General features: G+C 36.5%; 1 protein-coding gene across 5 annotated transcripts in view; it reads right to left on the minus strand.

The window, feature by feature from the left end:
* The window catches only part of TCF12 (transcription factor 12), a 175,413-nt gene that overhangs the window by 69,380 nt on the left and 87,467 nt on the right, over positions 1-18,566 (minus strand). For all 5 annotated transcript variants that reach the window (XM_082322642.1, XM_082322640.1, XM_082322639.1 and 2 more), the window contains one exon: positions 5,456-5,520. In XM_082322642.1, coding sequence (XP_082178768.1) covers positions 5,456-5,520 — 65 coding nt within the window. The remainder of the gene's footprint in view (positions 1-5,455; positions 5,521-18,566) is intronic.

Raw genomic sequence — 18,566 nt, forward strand, 5'->3', positions numbered from 1 at the left:
ATGAAATATATAATAGTGTGTATATATATCACGTACTACATAGAGTAGTATACATTATGCAGTATTAGATATATAATTTTTACATAGACTTATACTGGATTTAGTAAATATAATCCATAGCTCCTTCCAGCATTCATGTATTTGACTGATTTATCATCAATTAAACTTCTTTCTAAGTGGTTTTTGTAACATTTAAAGTGTCCTGTCATCATATAGAACATATAGATTAGAGATTTAGAAAAATAAATTAAGATAAATCTCTTTCTACAAAGGTTACACTTTAAACAAAAAACGGTGAATGCCTCTTCAGTTCTTGCCTAACATCCATTACATTTAGCACTCAATTTTATCTTCTTTCTGGCGCGTGGGATAGTATGTGGACTTGAAAGTATTATGAAGGGAGGGTAAATGTGTTATCTCCACGTGTCAAAAAATCCATAATGTCTATTTTTCATGCATGATTGTTTAGAATTGAAACAGAACGTTAAGGGGATAGTCACAAATAATTTACTATCTTCAGCACAGTGACGCCAGTGGGGAGAAACAGACTTTACCAGGCACATGAGAACAGGCACTGTTAGGCTAAAGGAGCATCCCCCCCCCCCCCCCCCCGCCAATTAGCTGGGGCACTTGCAGGCTCATGGGGATGAAGTTAGCTTCTGTGAAGACCCACAGAAACAATTAGAAGAATTAGTCTAACAGCTACACATGTATTGCACATTTATCTCAATTTCACTTTGAAAACAATGCCGATTCCTGGCTTTCTTAGAGCTCAGGACCTGTCAAAGCAATGCGCAGTGACAGCTGGGTACCTTTTTGATGATATTGGAAATGGGAGTCATGCATTCACTATCTGAAATCTAATCTCGTTTCTTTTACATAAGCTACAGTTTTCAGCATTAAATTACACAAATGTAAAGAAAACCCTTTTTATTACAAGCAGCTTTCTGAAAACTTAATCTATATCTGATTTAAGATTTGTGAAAAGATGCCCTTCCCAAATCTCCAATTACACAGCGAACAGAAATAGTGGAATCCCCCCCCCCAAAAAAAAAAAAAAAAAAAACCAAACACCCCCACCTCAATTCAAAGACACAAATAGAGACTTTTTGTCAAGCCATGTTGCACTGCATTTCATTCTGATAGCAAAATACAGTTTTTACATTTCTCCTAAAAGCTGTCAATTCTTTGCCCAGGAAAAAGTTTTTGACATTCATCTAAACCAGCTCTGCATAAGCCTCAATTTGTCATCTTACCCATCCACTTAGAGTCTATATACTCTATGAAACATTGGAGAGAAAAAAAAGGCAGTAAGAGTTGGAAAGGTGCAGAATATAGCAAAGACCTGTCAGAGGAAGAAAGAGTATGCAGTAAAATATACATAAAGTCAAAAAAGGAAGAGGATTCAGAACTTGATTGCAACGCACTAGACAAGCACGGGTTTTAATGTAGCACACAAACATACACCATTGACCTTATTAACACTAAACCACATAAAAAGCACAGCTTAAGACAAATGCGACTACCTTATTCAACACTGTTATTTGCATGAACGGGCCCAGTGAAAAGTGCTATACTCTAGGCTGCTCCTTTTTGGCTTGCTTAAAACACCTGATGGAAATAAAAGCTGAAAGTATGCACTTCGTTTGGTAAAATATTTGTAAATTAGCCATATTTACATTCTTGTGACTAAATGTTATACCTGAATCACATTATTTTACTTAAGTTGTTTAGATTTTTAAGCTACATTGAAAATCAATCACGCTTAAACTCCTACAGCCTAAATATAAAGCCTGTAGGTAGCTAACAGTCCATACAAATCACTGCTTAGATCATTTTCAGTAAAGGGTAAGAAGTGATAGTAAGAGTCTTAAGCATTTCAGTTTACAGTGGTCTTGAAAATTTTCATTCCAGCCCTCTGTAAACTTAAGAGGAAGTAAAAATTAAAAAAACTCATCACACATCTACACCAGGTTATTAATACCATTTACACCAATGACACACGGAAAGAACTTTGGTAAGAGAAGAACAGGTTAGAGAGTATTTGGAGAAGTTAGGTATTTTCAATTCATCTGTACCCAATAAGATACTTGGACAACTGGCTCTTGCCATTCTTGCAATTTCAGAAGCCTTAGCCACTGTCTTTGAAAACTCATGGTTGAGAGAGAGCACAGAGACTAAAAAAAAAAAGGGGGTTGGTTGGTTTGTTTCATGGAGGAACAAAAGCAGTGGCTTGTAATTCCTCAACAATATAAGTTTCATTTTTTGGAAGAATACTGGATGAAATAGACTACAAATGCCAGAAGATAACGAAGAAGTGATATGGATTCAGCTGAAATAAACTATGTAAAACCAATCTCACTTCCTTCTCAGATAGCATAAGAGGTTTTTTAATAAGGCTTTTACTACTTCCACGTTTCACAGGTGAACTAAGGAATCCAGGACAACTAAAACTACTGCTAAATACAGAGCGTAGCTTTTTAAGAACAGTAGCTGGGAGTTCATGATCAACACTGGGTGAATGCATTAACTGAGACTTTGCAGGCGTCCGTTTTGGGCATCAGTCCACCTCTTAATTAGTGACTTGGATGAAAAATGAAGACCACATTTACTAAATTCACAGAGCAAATAACCCTGAAGGATCTACAAATGCAGTGCAAGCCTGGAATTCAAAATTGCACTGACAAATTTAGAGAAGGTAGAAGCATGTGTTAAGAATTAAATACATTTTTGCATATGGAACCTGTAAACTGAAAAATATAGGCTGAGGAATAACAAGCTGTCCAGCATTACCATAAGAAGGTACTGGGAAATTTTAGACCATCACCAATCAAACAAGTATCAAAGACTGGATATTTGTTATGAAAAAAGCAGATACCACATGGCAAAAAATTAACAGTATTGTCAGAAAGATCCAGGAAATTTCTTTTTGCCATAATGGTAAGGCCTTAGATGAGATACTTTACGTAGTTTAAAACACTGGAATTGCCTAGGGTTGTGAACCTACTGGAGAACATCTAGAACAGAGCATAAGCTTTTCTACCAATATTTCAATCTGAGATAGACCCTCTTACATATCCGCTACTAAAAATATACCTGCACTATATTCTGCACTATACACACCAATGTAAAAATTAACTCCGTTTATGTCTTATCTTTTCTAAGGACTCCTTATCATCTTAATCATCTACTGTATTTACAGCCTCCACAGACTTAAAAAAGAGTATAGATTCTTCTCCGTACCCACTATCCATAAGACAAGAGTTAGATGCTTTAATTACAATATTTACATAAGTCATCAGGGAAACTTTTTAAGAGTAAGTACATTTAAGTAATGGAAAACAAAACCCAGCATGGTCATGCAGTCTCCTCCATCTCTAGAAGTTTTTAAGAACCGACTATATGAGCATCTGTCAGGGACAACACAGCTGATTCTTCATTCGGATTGTCAAAATGACCTCTCAGGATTGCTTTCGACCCTCTTCTCTATGATTGCTTTCAAAATTGTAGCTACAACGAGAGCTGTGTTTCAGGCACTGCCACGGATTTATGAAAAATAGAAAAAAACCCAAGAAGATTCAGAAATCCCACCACGTTCCAAGATAGTAAATGATTTCAAACACTGTCAGATTTAACTGATAAGACCAAATTAAAGTACAAACTGTACCTTATCATATAAATTTAAATTGAATTAAAATTTAATTGAAAGTTAACTCTATGATAATTTTCTATTATGCTGAATATAAAAACAAAACAGATTTACCTGCAGTAACATTTTTCACATATATTAAAAATGTTTAAGAAAGAAGAAACTGTGGGAGAGGAAACAGTAGGAAGCATATCAAAGGAATAAACAGAATTAGAAGTTATGTTAATAGAAACAAATATGTATAAGATTTTGGCTTTAAAACAGCTACATGTAAAAAATTAATATCAAGTGGTACAGAGATAAACATTAGGAGATATAAAAGCATTTTCCTCAGTGAGAAGCCAAACAACAGAAATTGCACTCATTACCACAAAGCGAAACAGAATTTTATGCAAAGTTAACATAAACCCATTTTCCAATACAGAACATTAACTTAATGAAAGAGTAACGTAGAAATTAATTTGCTTCCAAACTAATGTCAAATTTCAGTTATTATATTTAAATACAGTACATACAGAGTTATTTGAACAACAGTAATAACACTAATACAATGTTTTACTGTCTAGACTGGCAATAATGTGAAGCCCATAACTTGAACTTAAAGAGGTATACTGCTTTTTGTGAGAATGTTACCGAAAGGTCACCCATACAGTTACAAATGGGTCTTTGTTCGTCACATCTGTGTTGCAGAGAAGTAGTAAAGGCTGTGAGAATGATCCTTTCTTAATAGGGGAAGGGATGTTAGGACTGCATTGCCACATGGTGCTGCCCATTCACACTTCCCAAACTACTAGTTAAAAGACTCAAAATCAACATGTCAAACTCGTATGCTAAGTTTTATCCTCCAGAAAAAAGACGTTCCTGAAAGTATCAGTTCAAAGCAAATAGTCTACTTACAGTAAAATTAAAAAAGATTCCTCTTTGAGGAAACAAGCCTAACTAATTAATTTCTCAGAATTAAAAACATAATATATTAGTTACTTAAATCTTTGTCAACAAATACTGAGTGTAATCAAATGCTAATTATACTTTTTAAACATTCAAACTTCCTGTACATTCAAACCAGACTTTTAAACAACGATCAGAGTATTCTTAACGTGGCTCATTAGAAATAACATGGAAGAAATCTTCATTCTAAAATGAAGATTTAGAGACATAAAAAGAAAGTTTTCTCAATTAAAAAACACATCATCAAAACCACAAAACAACACAGTATTACATTGGATAACTTAACTGTTAAAAATTGAAAGCCTAGTAACACTCTTTTCCTTAAAATTGCACATGATCTCCACTAGGAGTAACAGTTAACTAATGAACAATATTCAGCAATTACTGGGGGGGTGGGGTTGACAAATTATACGTGAAAAATCCAAGTATTACAGACTCATCATGACGTGCAATCAGCACTGGTCTGCAATTCTGTTTGCAGACTTAGAGAGGAACAAATAACTGCAAAGGGTAAGAAAACTCATTTTGCAATGATCTGTAGGAAAGACGTGATACACACAGCTGAAGCACATTGCTCAGTATGATCAGACTAGTAACAATCTCCCTTTTACTAAAACCATAGGACTTCATTCTCATGAACTACAGAACTAGTTCCACTTGCACATAGCAAAAGTATCTCCTCTAAGTGGATGCATGTAAGTGCAAGGCAATTTGACCACACAGAACCCAGAAAATGTATTCTTCAAATTGTGGAACACATTCTTGTTTATGCTGTTTGGTAGACTGACACATTCAAGTAACTTAAACTGAATTTTCGTTCAGATTATTCCATCTGCTTACAATCATCACTATACTTACTTGACAGGCTGGTAACCCCGTATCTCTACCGTACAATGGAAACGGACCTCTATCTGAGGTTTTTCCTATAAAAGAAAGACATTTGAAATTAGGTTCTTTTTAAAATCTGCTAGATATCTGCATCAGTTGCCTTTATATATGCAATTCAGAAAATCTGTTAGCATCATAGCAAATTTACAAAAATTAAGTTGCATGAATAAAAGTAGGCTTTTATACATCTGCATTTAACACACTGAAACAACACTACTGTAATAGATGACATACTTACCTAATTCCATTTCTTAGGTACCCGATCAGTAAAAAAGAACTACTGCAATTTTTTATTGTTATAAAATATCCCAATCAGTATGTTTAAATAAATAGGGCAAAGGTCCAGCTTCACTTCCATTACCAATGAGCAAAGGTAGAGACACTTTTAGACATTTCTCCTTCCTACATGAAACTAACACATAGCTGGTATCATCTTAGGTGATGAATGTACTAAGCAGTAAAATAAAACCAACAAAACCACATGAAAAGTGAACAAAAACTTCAATTCAGAACAACAAGAAAACCCACACCAAACTTAAACCATGGCTGAATCATTCAGCTCTTGACACTCATCCCTTAAATCCTTAAAAATCCTTTCGTTTCACGTACATTCCAGTCGGGTACAAAACTCAAGCAATATAACTGGTCAAGACAGCAAAACAGACTCGACTCTTCTGCTATATACACAATATTTGCCTGTAGGCAGCACACACTGAACATAGTGCCTTGTGCAGAGTGGCTGCCCTCTGATGTTGCTATCTGAGGTCACAAGACATTAGCAATATATTTGCTAATTAAAAAAAAACCTACTTCCTACTGTATTTGTTGGTTATGCCACAAAACTGGCATGCTTGTGTATTAAAACTGAGTGTGAAAGTTCTCCAGTAGGGCTCAGAAGTTTATCCAGCAACACTTTTTAAAAAAATCTTGAAGTCTCTGCTGAACAACGTCAAGAATCAGTCATCAAGTATGTGTGTAACAGAAAACACCAAGTGCACGTGCCTGCCCTAATTATGACACAGAACCAAGAAACACCCCATAACACCACTCAGTCTTATCCAAAGGTAAGCATTAATAAACCATGATGCCTATCCATTTGAAAATGAAAGTCATCTTACCCAACTAGGCATTCCCTTTTCTAAACAATGCGTGTGTCATCCAGTCCTCCTAAGAAGAAAAAGCAGCCTTTCTTACACAATCCCATTTCAGTGATAAATAGCTCCATGCTATTGCAATTGCACTGCTAGAACAGGACTTCCCTTGCTTTTTCCGATTTTCTCTCTTACTACCAAAAATCCCTAAATGTCGTTTCGTAAGAGGAAAAACTAAAGTATGCTTATTGTTCATTTAAAAAGTGCATCTTGTGTAAGCAGAGAGGAAGTTTGAATGTCTTGGAACAACATCTTTGCAAGACTATCGTCTTGATAACTACAGGTAGTCTGGTCAACAATAGTTTGCTTGAAAAATGGCAGCTCTGCTGTAACAAAGGGAAGAAAAAAGTTAACATTTTTCTGGTGAAGCAATTTACCTCTAACAACTATCAGACACCAAGCAAATAAAATACCTAGCATGCAAAATTATATGAAGTAGGATGAATCATGCTGTTTATATTAAACCAGACTCAGCATTTTCTTTCCAGAAAATGAGAATCTTATACCACATGATAAACAACTTCGACTGAAGTATGCAGTATTCCAGGCAGGCTTTAAAACAAATATTTGTACAAGAGTCAATTACAGAGGCTAGAAAAATTATGATTTAAATTATGGTTTGTGTAGCGAGCAAGAAATTTTTAGATAAGAATGCATAAAATCATGTTATTTAAATGCTATCCCTTAAAAAGTTTGTCAGGTTCATACTAAAAGAAAAAAAGCTGACTAGTATAGCCCAATCTATACTAAATTTGGTTCTATGAAATGATAGAGGAAAGTCAAGGCTGCCTGATGCTGCACTGCCTAAATATTCATCAAAAATTAGAGCTGGAGCAAATTAACATTTAACCTGCGTTCAAATGGCTAAGCTTTTCAGTGAAGGGTTTGGAAAGCGACCTAGGATCAAGTACAAGATGGTGCCTTTTTTAGAAGGAGTCTCCCAAACGCATTCCCCGTGCAAGCACTTAGATACAACTCTCAAACCTGCAACAGTGTCACAATGTTAAAGGTATACATTTTTAAGCCACAACAAAGATCAACAGGCACACACTACAGAAACGCATGTTGAGCCCACACTCAACTCCTGCCACTGGTTCTCTCTTGTCCTGTGGAACCGCACCCTATTGCCCCTTCTGCAGGACTGGAGCACTGTGCTAGCAGCACGATCTTCACATTCGCATAGTAGAAGGGCAGGAGAGAGAAGGTGGGCTGTCCCAGGCACCGCTACAGCACATCTGTTGCACTGTTCATGAGAGAAGAGGAAGGACTCCATCAACAGCCCCCGAAGCTTCACTGATACTACATCGAAAAGGTTTCCCAGCATCGTGCTGTCTGGCAGCATCACATGGTTCCACTATCAACACAATGGAAAAGTGAAGGAGCATTGACTACAAATTGCTTGTTGTCATTTCAACACTCTTCAGCTGCTCCAGTCTAGGCACAACACTATTCTCACTATTTAAAGCCCTGTAAGCAAACATCACAGGTATTGTTTACTTATCAATAGAAAGAGAAAATACTTAGCAACTACTCCACATAGTGAGTCAGTCAAGTACTTAAAAGGTGGGTAATGTCAAGTTTGAGAAGATGACACTTCCTCATTGGTTTGACAAACAGGTAGGTCCCATACATAATGTCTGATCAACGCATGGGCAGTCTCTGGCATCCAATTAAGTTCAAACACATAACCAAATATATGAAAGCAGAATCCCTTTGGTGGTTTTTAGCTTATCAAATACCTTTTGTAATTATTCAGATTCTCTACAGATTGACAGAAGAGCATAAAAATGTAGAGGTTACTGTAAAAACCAAACTTACTGGAGTACCAGTGTTTATAAGCATGCAAACTTTAAAAATACAGCGACACTGAAAGCCAAAGCAGGCCCTGAAATATCTTGCAGGTGTACCCCACAAGATTCACTGTTGAGTATGTTATATCCTCTGGCAGATCGTATCATCTCCACCCTCTCTCAAGAGGGTCTTGTCTCAGTCAGTGCTCACTACACAGATGACAATAGTATCTTTTTTATTATAGCTGGAAATTCAGAAACATTAATGCTTAGCATTAAGGGGACATGAGGCAACTCACTACAGCACGTGACGTTAACTGGAAGAAGGAGAGGAATATGCAAAAACACTATTAAATGACAAAATCCTCATTGAATGTTTTCATTTGCACGGGTTTGTGTAAGCATGGCTGTAAGGTAGTGTGCCGACATACCAGCTGGGAAGGTAAAGTAATGCCCAAATGAAATTTATTTCCTCTTTGGATCCCATTTTATTTTCACAAAATATTCATGAGGTGTAAAGCAACTTCGGCCAGTTTTCTCAACCCCCAACACTGCCCATCAGACCTGTGCAGTAGGGCTTCCTACACAAGGCTATTGTAAATCATCAGCTCCTTGATCACCTTTATCACTTACCTCCTAACTCACATGTTTCAAAAGTTACATGCTGTCATTTTTGAAGCAAAAAAATCTATGCCTTGCTTACAAAGTAGCATCATGGTAAACTTTTCTTCAGGTTACATATCGGTGGCTCTATATCCCAGAGTTTTGTCTTCCAACCAGATTCAAACTAAAGCAGCAGACATTTAAAAATCATTGAGTTAGTTACATACAGAAATTTTAAATCTGCACAGATCAACTCACAAGGCATTTGAATTTTTTAATAACTTGGAATGAGTTTGGTTTTTCTTTGGGCTTTTGTTTGTTTGTTTATTTGTTTTTTTAAGTAAGTTTCATGTGTTTTCATCAACAAAAACTTCAATGGCCTAATCACTACCTAACAGGCTTAAAGCCCAAGGACTATGGAGTTAAAAGAAACCCAACCAAGAAAATCCCACTAAGCATTTTGAACCACAAGTATTTCCTAACTTCGTGAACTTAAAACCTTGACAAATTCTGTACCAATTCAAACATTAATAGGCATTTAGTAAATAATTATTTTTCTCTTGCAATCGCTTGTCTAAATGTGATATGCTCACAACTTAATATAGCTTTTGAATACCGCACAAGGAATTGTATTCCATAATAAATCTATCTGTATAACAGCTGTGCAGCCTAAATACTCTTAACACAGAATGAACTGAAACAGCAAGATGCAAAGTGATAGTGAGCTGAAAACAGCACTACATTAACTCAGTGGAGGACTACTTCAGTGAATGTGCTATAAATGCCTGCCAGTAGTAAAACAGCCTTTTCCCACTGCTTCTAGATAATGCTTGGTTTATGAGAGGATGACAGAACATAACTCTGCAAAAAATTACTTCAATTCCCACGGAATTAACCCTTTACAGACTAAAGATTTTCCTGTGCGTTGCTACAAATTTATTTGGTTGGCAATATGGAAAGCACCAACATTTTTTAATGAAGCAATGTTTATCATCCGGTATGAATACCACAGTGACCACAGCTGGCAGCTGCTCTGTTTGTCAGACATGAAGTATGTCTGCCCTACTTGTACAGAGAATCATCTTTCAGTGAATCTTGAAGCATGTTTTTACAGTTCCTAATCATAATTTCATCATTGATAACACTGCTAACCGGTCACAACAGATAGCCTACCCAAAAGTCAGTTTATAACAAAAACATTGTTGATACCTTTGAGGATTTTTTTTTTTCCAGTTATTAAATGGTGTTGGTAGATTTGGCTAGAAATCAATTTTCATACTGCTTTCTCCCCCTCCATGTCTAGTAACAAAGTATCCAGCAACAAAGTACGTGTCTTTGTTACCCACAGAATCAATACATTAAAATAACTTCATATGCAGATCCAATATAACAAGGAATGAGCTGCAAAAGCTCTACTGACAGGTGCATAGGCATGATGCAAGAAAAATATTCAACAAAGCAAACATTTTTCTACAACTCTTAATATCACTTTCCAGCTTATCACAAAGTAGAAAGGAAGTGCGCAAAGTTTATAGAATAACATCCTTGCCGCCTCCAGTACAGGTCCATTCTTTATTTTTTTAAATTTTGTTGGTGTTAAAAATTATTTTTCAGCTATTATTCAGTATGGTGAAAAAAATTTACGTTTGATTAAAACACAAAACCAGTCCTGCTCCTAGGATTCGGTCTGCTGCCTTCTTCTTAGGGGCAAGACTGAATGACACATGCAGCCATAAAAGTTTTAATACACATCTAGACATTTCCCACAGCACCGGCAGAATCATTTCTTCCTCTTCTACTGCTATATAGGCCTACTCATTAATAGAGGCTATCACAGTTTTAATGTCTGTCTTATACCTACAATCTTATCTCTAATATTTTAAAGGTACATAATACATGTGTGTATAATTGTGAAGGCATATAAAAATATTACACACATTTTTCCTTATAATACTTGTGACTAAAACTCATGGAAATGAAACAGAGATCCGAAGCAACACAATTTGAAGAAAGTGCTTAAAACAAATGACCTCCTATTCTCTTCACAACAATTTGTTTAAGTGTTATTGGCTAACGTGTGCCAAGCACGCTGCTGGCTACGTTGAGGATGTTTAACAAGCCAGTGCCAACAAGTGCAGCTGCTGGACTTGCAGCACCCTCCTCCTGTTCATCCCAAGCCAAATTACTCACTCGGCTATGAACAATGAGGCAGCAACACAGGAAAATGCCAAGTGCAAGTGAGATTAGCGATAAACTACAGGATCCCTACAGAGGTCAGTGATTAGCAGGTCCCCAGTCGTAATCACTTTCCTAACCTAGCCTTTATCTCATCAGATGCTCCATCTTAGCTCAGTCTTCTGCTGCCTGCAAGCAACTTCCCAATCAATAACACCTGAAGTCTTGCAAACTCACCCACACTGTCTTAACCTTTTCATAAAGCAGTCAAACCTACATAATACAAATTGTCTGCAAACTCCTAATATAAATTTTGAACCTTAAGATTAGTAATTCATACATAACAAAATCACATTACCGGAAAATTTTGTAATAAAGTAACAGAACAGAAATAAAAACATAAACATATTTAAGCAGGAACACCATGCCCAAGTGATGATCAGCAATGCAGTCTATACAGGTAATCATAAGAATGTTAGCCTATGTGTTCCTAAAGAATGGATAAGGAAATGGTATGTACAGACTGTGACTAGTGGAAAAAAAAAAGACATTATTTTAGATTCCCCCCGCCCCCCCCACCCCGTGACATCTTCTAAAACAAATTTTTCCAGACAGGAGAAGAAAAGGTTTAGCAAAGCTTGGTTTTAATACTACAGATTTGCCCCCTACTCCTTTCTTTGGTCAAAATTTTGAAAGACCATGATCCTACAGAACAACTCTAATAATGTGCAAGAAGTAAACGATTATGATTTTGAATGAGATTTATGGGATTTAACTATCCAGTCTCAGGTCTGCCAGAAATCTCCTAGGATTCTTCATGCCATAAATTCTCATTTGTAAGATAACATTATACTTCTGCTATCCAGTTCTATTACTTATTTGTCTTATTTGGAGCAAGAACTGTTCTTCATATCTAAATGATTCAAAATGTGGAAATTCTGAAGCTGGAATTACCTGGAATCAATTTCCCATTATAACTGTTGCAATTTAGGAACAACGCTTTAGACAGCAAATACTAAATTATTGCTTTTGTTGACATTTGGACAAGATCACCTGGAAAAAAAATTTTTTTTTCATTGTGCTTTCCAAAGATTAGAAAAGCTCAGAAGTTCTTTTCTATACTTATAGTTGTGTGGGCATTTGCAGATGTCTTTTGCTGTAAGAATTCTACCGATTGAACTGACCAGGCAATAAATCTCAGAGTACATTTATTAAGACATTAAACACAGAAGTCAGTGGATTTCTCACAACTTCTTTAACACAATATTTTAAAAAGAAATAATGCCAGTGTATGAAGTGGTATTAAAGAACCTGCTTCCCAAAGACATGCCTTTGACGCTTTCATCCCATTGATTTGTAAGTACTTCTAAGAAAAGATGGAATATTTTGTCAGTTTGCAGAGCGCTGCACAGATCTCATGCTATAAAAACAATTTATTAATGCTCTTATGTACTTTAGATACACAGGAGGTAAGGGTGGACTAAATTCCACATTATATTTGGATTGACCCTATGAACTTGTAATTTATATGCTCATGTCAAACTGAGAACATTTCTATTCCATCAGTGGCTGATCCACGAAGGCTCCTTCCCCAGTACTATTCCTGTCCCTCCACTTACCAGGCTTATACTGTGCTAAGTAACAAATCAGATGTTTGCAAGGCTAAAAGGGAGTGAAGTCTCTGGCAGGAAGATGCACCTGAGTAACTGAAGGCAAGGGGAAAAGAGGGAGTACAAACCTTTTAAATGAAGAAAGAACTTTCTTCTCCTCCCCCAAGCATACGTGAGAAGTATCTGCAAACCAAATAATTCTTGAATAGCTGTTTAGTGTATTTAGTTTCAATTCTCCACTACTATGTCTACCCTAGGCTAACCTTACCATAAATAATGTTACCCCTCTATTAACCCATTAATGTGCCCTACGCATAGCCAGAACATCCAGTGGGAGAAACACACTAAAAATTACTACACTAAAAATATACTAAAAATGAGGAAAATCAGGGATGTACAATATCCAGAAGACAATAATCAAACTGAGTATGCATATGAATATACACACACTCCACACTGGTGTCAAGAAGGCATTTTATCACAGGCACGCACCCACCTCACCTATCTACCCCACTTATTTCTAGAGTATCCAAGTGTCTTCAAAATATTTCTCCCTTTGCCATCTTCTTCATCTCATCCCCAAGGGATTTAGTTAACATTTTCAAGCAACTAACAAAGTTGCTACTTACAACTAACTTGAAAAGCATCCCTTGCTCTCCTGGTATGGAATTTGTCCCAGATCTAAGGACAAAAATTACTCAGCTTCTATCAGGGACTTTGAACATCAAGTACATTCTTAAGTCTAAAGTCAAGAGGATTTTATAATTGGAAATGAATAGAGAATCCACACTTTACAACAAAATGCTACACCTGTTTCCGATTAAAAGATTATCTTGGTGACACTACTGACTACAAATTGTTAAGTTACTTTAGACATATATATATAAAATTATATAAAAATTTAAAAATGGTTACTTCTGTAGATATCTACAGCTCCTCTCACCATCCAAGATCTATTAATTCTCATTAAACTTGAAAAGCCAGCTTTGTCAAAGTTTCCCCTCTTGCCCATTCTCTGTATAAACACAGGTACAAACATGACAAGCATTTATAACCATCTTCCATAAGGCAACTGGCAAATGCGTACAATAGTACTCTGTTGTACAAAAGTTTTGACAGTTCTTATTTGGATGACTTGCATAACTTATTCAAGCTTCACCCTTCACAGGCAATACAGCCATGCCAATCGCACAGAGATAGAAGTTTGTAAATCAGGTATTCCCAAACTGTGGTCTGCAGATTAGCAGTAGCTGTTTGACTGGGGGGAAAAAAACCAAAAACAAAACAACAACAACAAAACCACAACAACACCCCCCCCCCCCCAAAAAAAACCCACCACCACCATCACACAAACACCAAAAACCTAAAACACCCACGCCAAAATAAAGAAAATCAAACTCAAAACACCCATCAGATGCTAAAAGGGATTTCAGAAGAAAACAAAACAACATGTTAAGTGTTTTCCCAGTATTACTGCTTCAAAGGAACAATTTCTGCAGGGACCGCAGAGTAACCAAATTATCTGTTAAAACAGGAGGGGAAATCCTCACAAGACAGTGCCTGAAAGGAGCCATCTCCTGTTTGGGGGCTGAAAACTCCTAACTATTCACATGCACTATATGCAAGCACACTAAGACAAAAGAAGGTGAAACAAAAAAGCCATAAAGAATAGTCAGATAGTCTAAATTAATACAAAGCACCTAAAATGATAAGAGCTTAAAATACGTGCTCTTATTTCAGTACAAAACCAGTATTTACAGTAAGGGACTTTATCCAGAAATTGAAAGCAATCCTACCAAGCCCCGAAACAGTGAAGGTAACTGCACAAGAGAACATCACTGTGTTGCAGAAAGGCAAAGTGGTATTGGAGCTACACAAAGAATGAACTTTTAACTATCTACTAAAAAACATTCAAAAAATATAGATCTCTCTAAACCATTCCCTCATCTGTAGGCACCCCATGTCTCCATATATTTATGAAAATCCTGATACCTTACTGCCAAGGCACCTGAAGGATGAATACTGTTTAAGTCATATCCAAAAAAAAAAAAAAAAAACACCCCAAACCAAAACAAAACCACCAAAAAACCAAACCCAGTTACAAAGGAAAACATGTGTTCACTGTTTATTTTGGGAGGTGAGAGAAGTGGCATTCTTGATACAGAAAGAAAAAAAAAAGACTGCGTAAGAGATTGTAACAGTCACGGGAACGTGACTGAAGAAACATTAATAATAATATCCCAGGTCCAGACATAGTCAAGGTGAACGTAAGTCTCAAATTTAAAAACACCAAGGAGCATGGTGTGCTGTTCAATGAGCTAAAGAATAACACTTCATATATCAATAAATACTACCTCTCTGCTTGGCTACCCATGCTTTGCAGAGGTATCACCATGCTGCTTTAAATGACCTAAAGTAGATAAGGAAAACGCTTTTCCTCAGCATGTTAAGAACAAAAGGAATACTCATGGCAATATTGGTAATTATTTTATAGAAATGATAACGTGAATAAGAATGATGAAATATTTTCTATTTCAACAGTGAGGAAGATGTAAAAGCAATTGCTAACATTCTGCACTTTTATATCAGCAGGTCTAGATAACCTGACTCCAAAAGGATTTTTTAAAAAAAATTTTTAATATATATAAACGAAGGAGTTCTCTCAAATATTAACACTGGTTTTTACTTAGTCTTACAATACTTAGGAAGTGCAAGATCTCTGGAAGAAAGTTCATTTTGTACAATATTTAAAATAAGCAAATAGGATTACCCAAATAATTTATCCACCTGATAGCAAATCATAAATAATGAAATCACCAAAATAGAATTTTATTAATAAAGGATTAGGTGGGTTAATGATAATGCTAGTCAACCTGAATTTGTGGGAAAGGTATCTTTTTATACTGTAAGCTGGCAGAGTACACTGTCAATGTAGCTGATTTTTGTAAGCTAGATGCCTTGATACGATAAAATATTTTGACAAAAAAACTGGATGACTTAAAAGAATAATTTAAAGGAATAATCTAATTACTCTTTTAAAATAATAATGCATTAAGGGAGTAAAAGCCAGGCAGCAGACAAGGTTTTAAAATGCAACTGTAAACAGAGGATCATCACTGCATATTTTTCAGTCACATCAACGTGACTCAAACCTTGCCCCTAGATTTAGTCTTTTTTTTTTTTTTTTTTTTTTCTTTTAAATCATCAACTTGACAATCTAAATGTGTTACTGGAAAATCAGAGCTTGTTGGCAGATTGAAACAACTGAAGATGGGTCACTGATCTGGAGCACTCTGAACTACATGTAAGGAAGCAAGCAGCCTTTTTATTCAGCCAAGTGCAAAAAGATGCCTGCAGGATTGAGACAAGGCCCCACAGCCTCCTGTTCTTTAACTAGATTTATCCTGAGGAACAGGGTGGCGGCTACGAAAACTTTCCATGGTCCACCATCATCCTAACCTTTCCTGTTGGCCAGCCTCAGCAGCTCTGCAAGAGGTGCACTGGCCTTTGCAAATCCCACAGGGAATCTCCCCAGGCATTGAATAGGAAAGCCCAAATGTCTACCCTGGGGTTAAGAATATGTGGTTATGGTACCTGAAAGTGCTGCAAAGTAAAAATCTTCCTTCTAAGCCTAAATGATATTAAAGAGTGAAAGTAAAAACCACGTGGGTTTTGTATCTTTTTATCTATTTAGTAGATAATATCTATATACCTATGTTTTTTATCTGCTTGTGTTTCAATTCCCTGCACTACAGAATGGGAACTGTGGAGTTTGCACATTATTATAGAAGCCTTTTATACACAAACTAGGATTAATTTCAAAGACACTTTCCCATTTCATATCTAGCCCTTATCTCTGCTATAAGCTCTCAACTACACATTACTCCTTGATATTAAAGTCATTAACACTTATAAAAAAGGCTTTTCTTGATCCTGCACTCTCAAGTTACTCATCTAAGTCTCAGCATCTCAAGCACCTCTTTTACTTCTCATGCAGTTGCTTTTCAACCTAAATTTATGTTTTTATCAATCTCCCTGCATCTATAATTTTGTCATTACCAACTATACAGTGTATATGGAACCTCTCCTGCTTTATCAGTAGCCTGGAGGAGAAGACAGAGCGCACCCTAAAAAAGTTTGCAAAAGACCCCAATTTCGGAGATGCAGTTAGTACGCTTGGAGGCAGGAACACCATTCAGAGGAACGTAGACAATCTAGAGGATGGGGCCAACAGGACCTTTATAAAATTCAATCATAACAAACGTAAAGTCCTGCACCCGGGATAGACTAAACCCTTGCAGCAGTTGCAGGTTGGGGACCAGGTCTGCTGACAAGGTCTTGAAAGGCAAGCTGCATACGAGACAGCAGGTGGAGGGGAGTGATAATCCACCTCTACCCAGCACTCGCTACACCGTATCTAAAATAACGCATCCAATTTTGGATTCCCCAATTAAAAAAAAACAACCAAACAAACAAAAAAACCCACAAACAAACAAAAACCAGCCAATACTAAGCTAGAGAGCAATACAATCAACAGGAAGATTCTGACTGCTTTCACTGGACACTGAAGGAGGCCTCACAATGATGCATCCCTTCTTTTAATTGGTATCACATCCATTCCAGAATCCTGGATTCTGAAATCCCGCAACTGGCAATTTTCCCTCCAACTTCCTATCACTCAGGTCAAATCACTTCTGCTCCTCCAATTTCTTTTCTCAGCTTCCTTTTTTTCCACAGCAGGGCAATGCCTTTATATATCTATTTCTGTATTGGTTTACCTCTTACACTCAGATCTCATTTTTTCCCCCAACATCAACATTTAAGCAAAACAAACAAATTTAAGCTTCCCAATTCAACTGAATTAACTCCCCTAATTAATTATTCTTTACATACTGGCTCTGCAAAAATGTTCACGCATTTAAAAAAATCCCACACGCTATTTATTCCATACCATCTTTCCTTCTCTTCCTGTGAGAGCACTCTCTTGGATACCTGGTCTCTGCAGTAAGTTTTACGATTTTCGCTATGCTGTATGAAACAGTAAATGATACTGAATGATGACCAAAACTATTCTGCTTTGAGTAAACCATTTGAAGAAAGGTAATAAAAAGGATTAAGTGAGCTACTGAAATGTCTGGACCTCTCCATTTTTAGATTAAAAATTGCACAGTAAAGTAAAACATCGAATCATTGTAGGAGTTCCATGCTACAGTTCTATCTTAAAACTCCCACTACTTCTATGTTAATTTAATTCACACATATATTCTAATAGAAAAACAAAGTAGTACTGAGGTGATTTAAATTGTTGCACTTTTACTTTTAGGGTTATATTCACAAAGTCTATTTTAGGAACGGCTTTGGAAGCAACTGATGTTTTATGCAGTGAGCTGCTATTTTCCCAGATGAATAGAATATCCATTCTTTGGCTCACAGTTTCCATGACACTAAAAACAAAACATTCATCCGCACCAACTCAGTGTTTGATGGTAAATGCAGCTGCAGCTCACAACAGCTCGCAGTGTACCTCAGCCTGCCTCAGTTGAACAGAGGCGCTGTATTTCCCCAACGCAATTTCATTGTTTTACAGACAAGCCCTTTCTTGCCAAACTCAAACATTTCAAACCCTGCTGGTGTTCTGTCTCGAAATGAAAAGTTATTCAATTCTGCAAGTAACGATACTAATGCAAAGTCTTCCAAATTACTGCATAAAGCACCTAACCAGAAACAAGACTTTGGTAACAGTAGCATTTGC

The sequence above is a fragment of the Platalea leucorodia genome (assembly GCF_965183815.1).
Source record: "Platalea leucorodia genome assembly, chromosome: 9".
Taxonomy (NCBI): Eukaryota; Metazoa; Chordata; class Aves; order Pelecaniformes; family Threskiornithidae; genus Platalea; species Platalea leucorodia.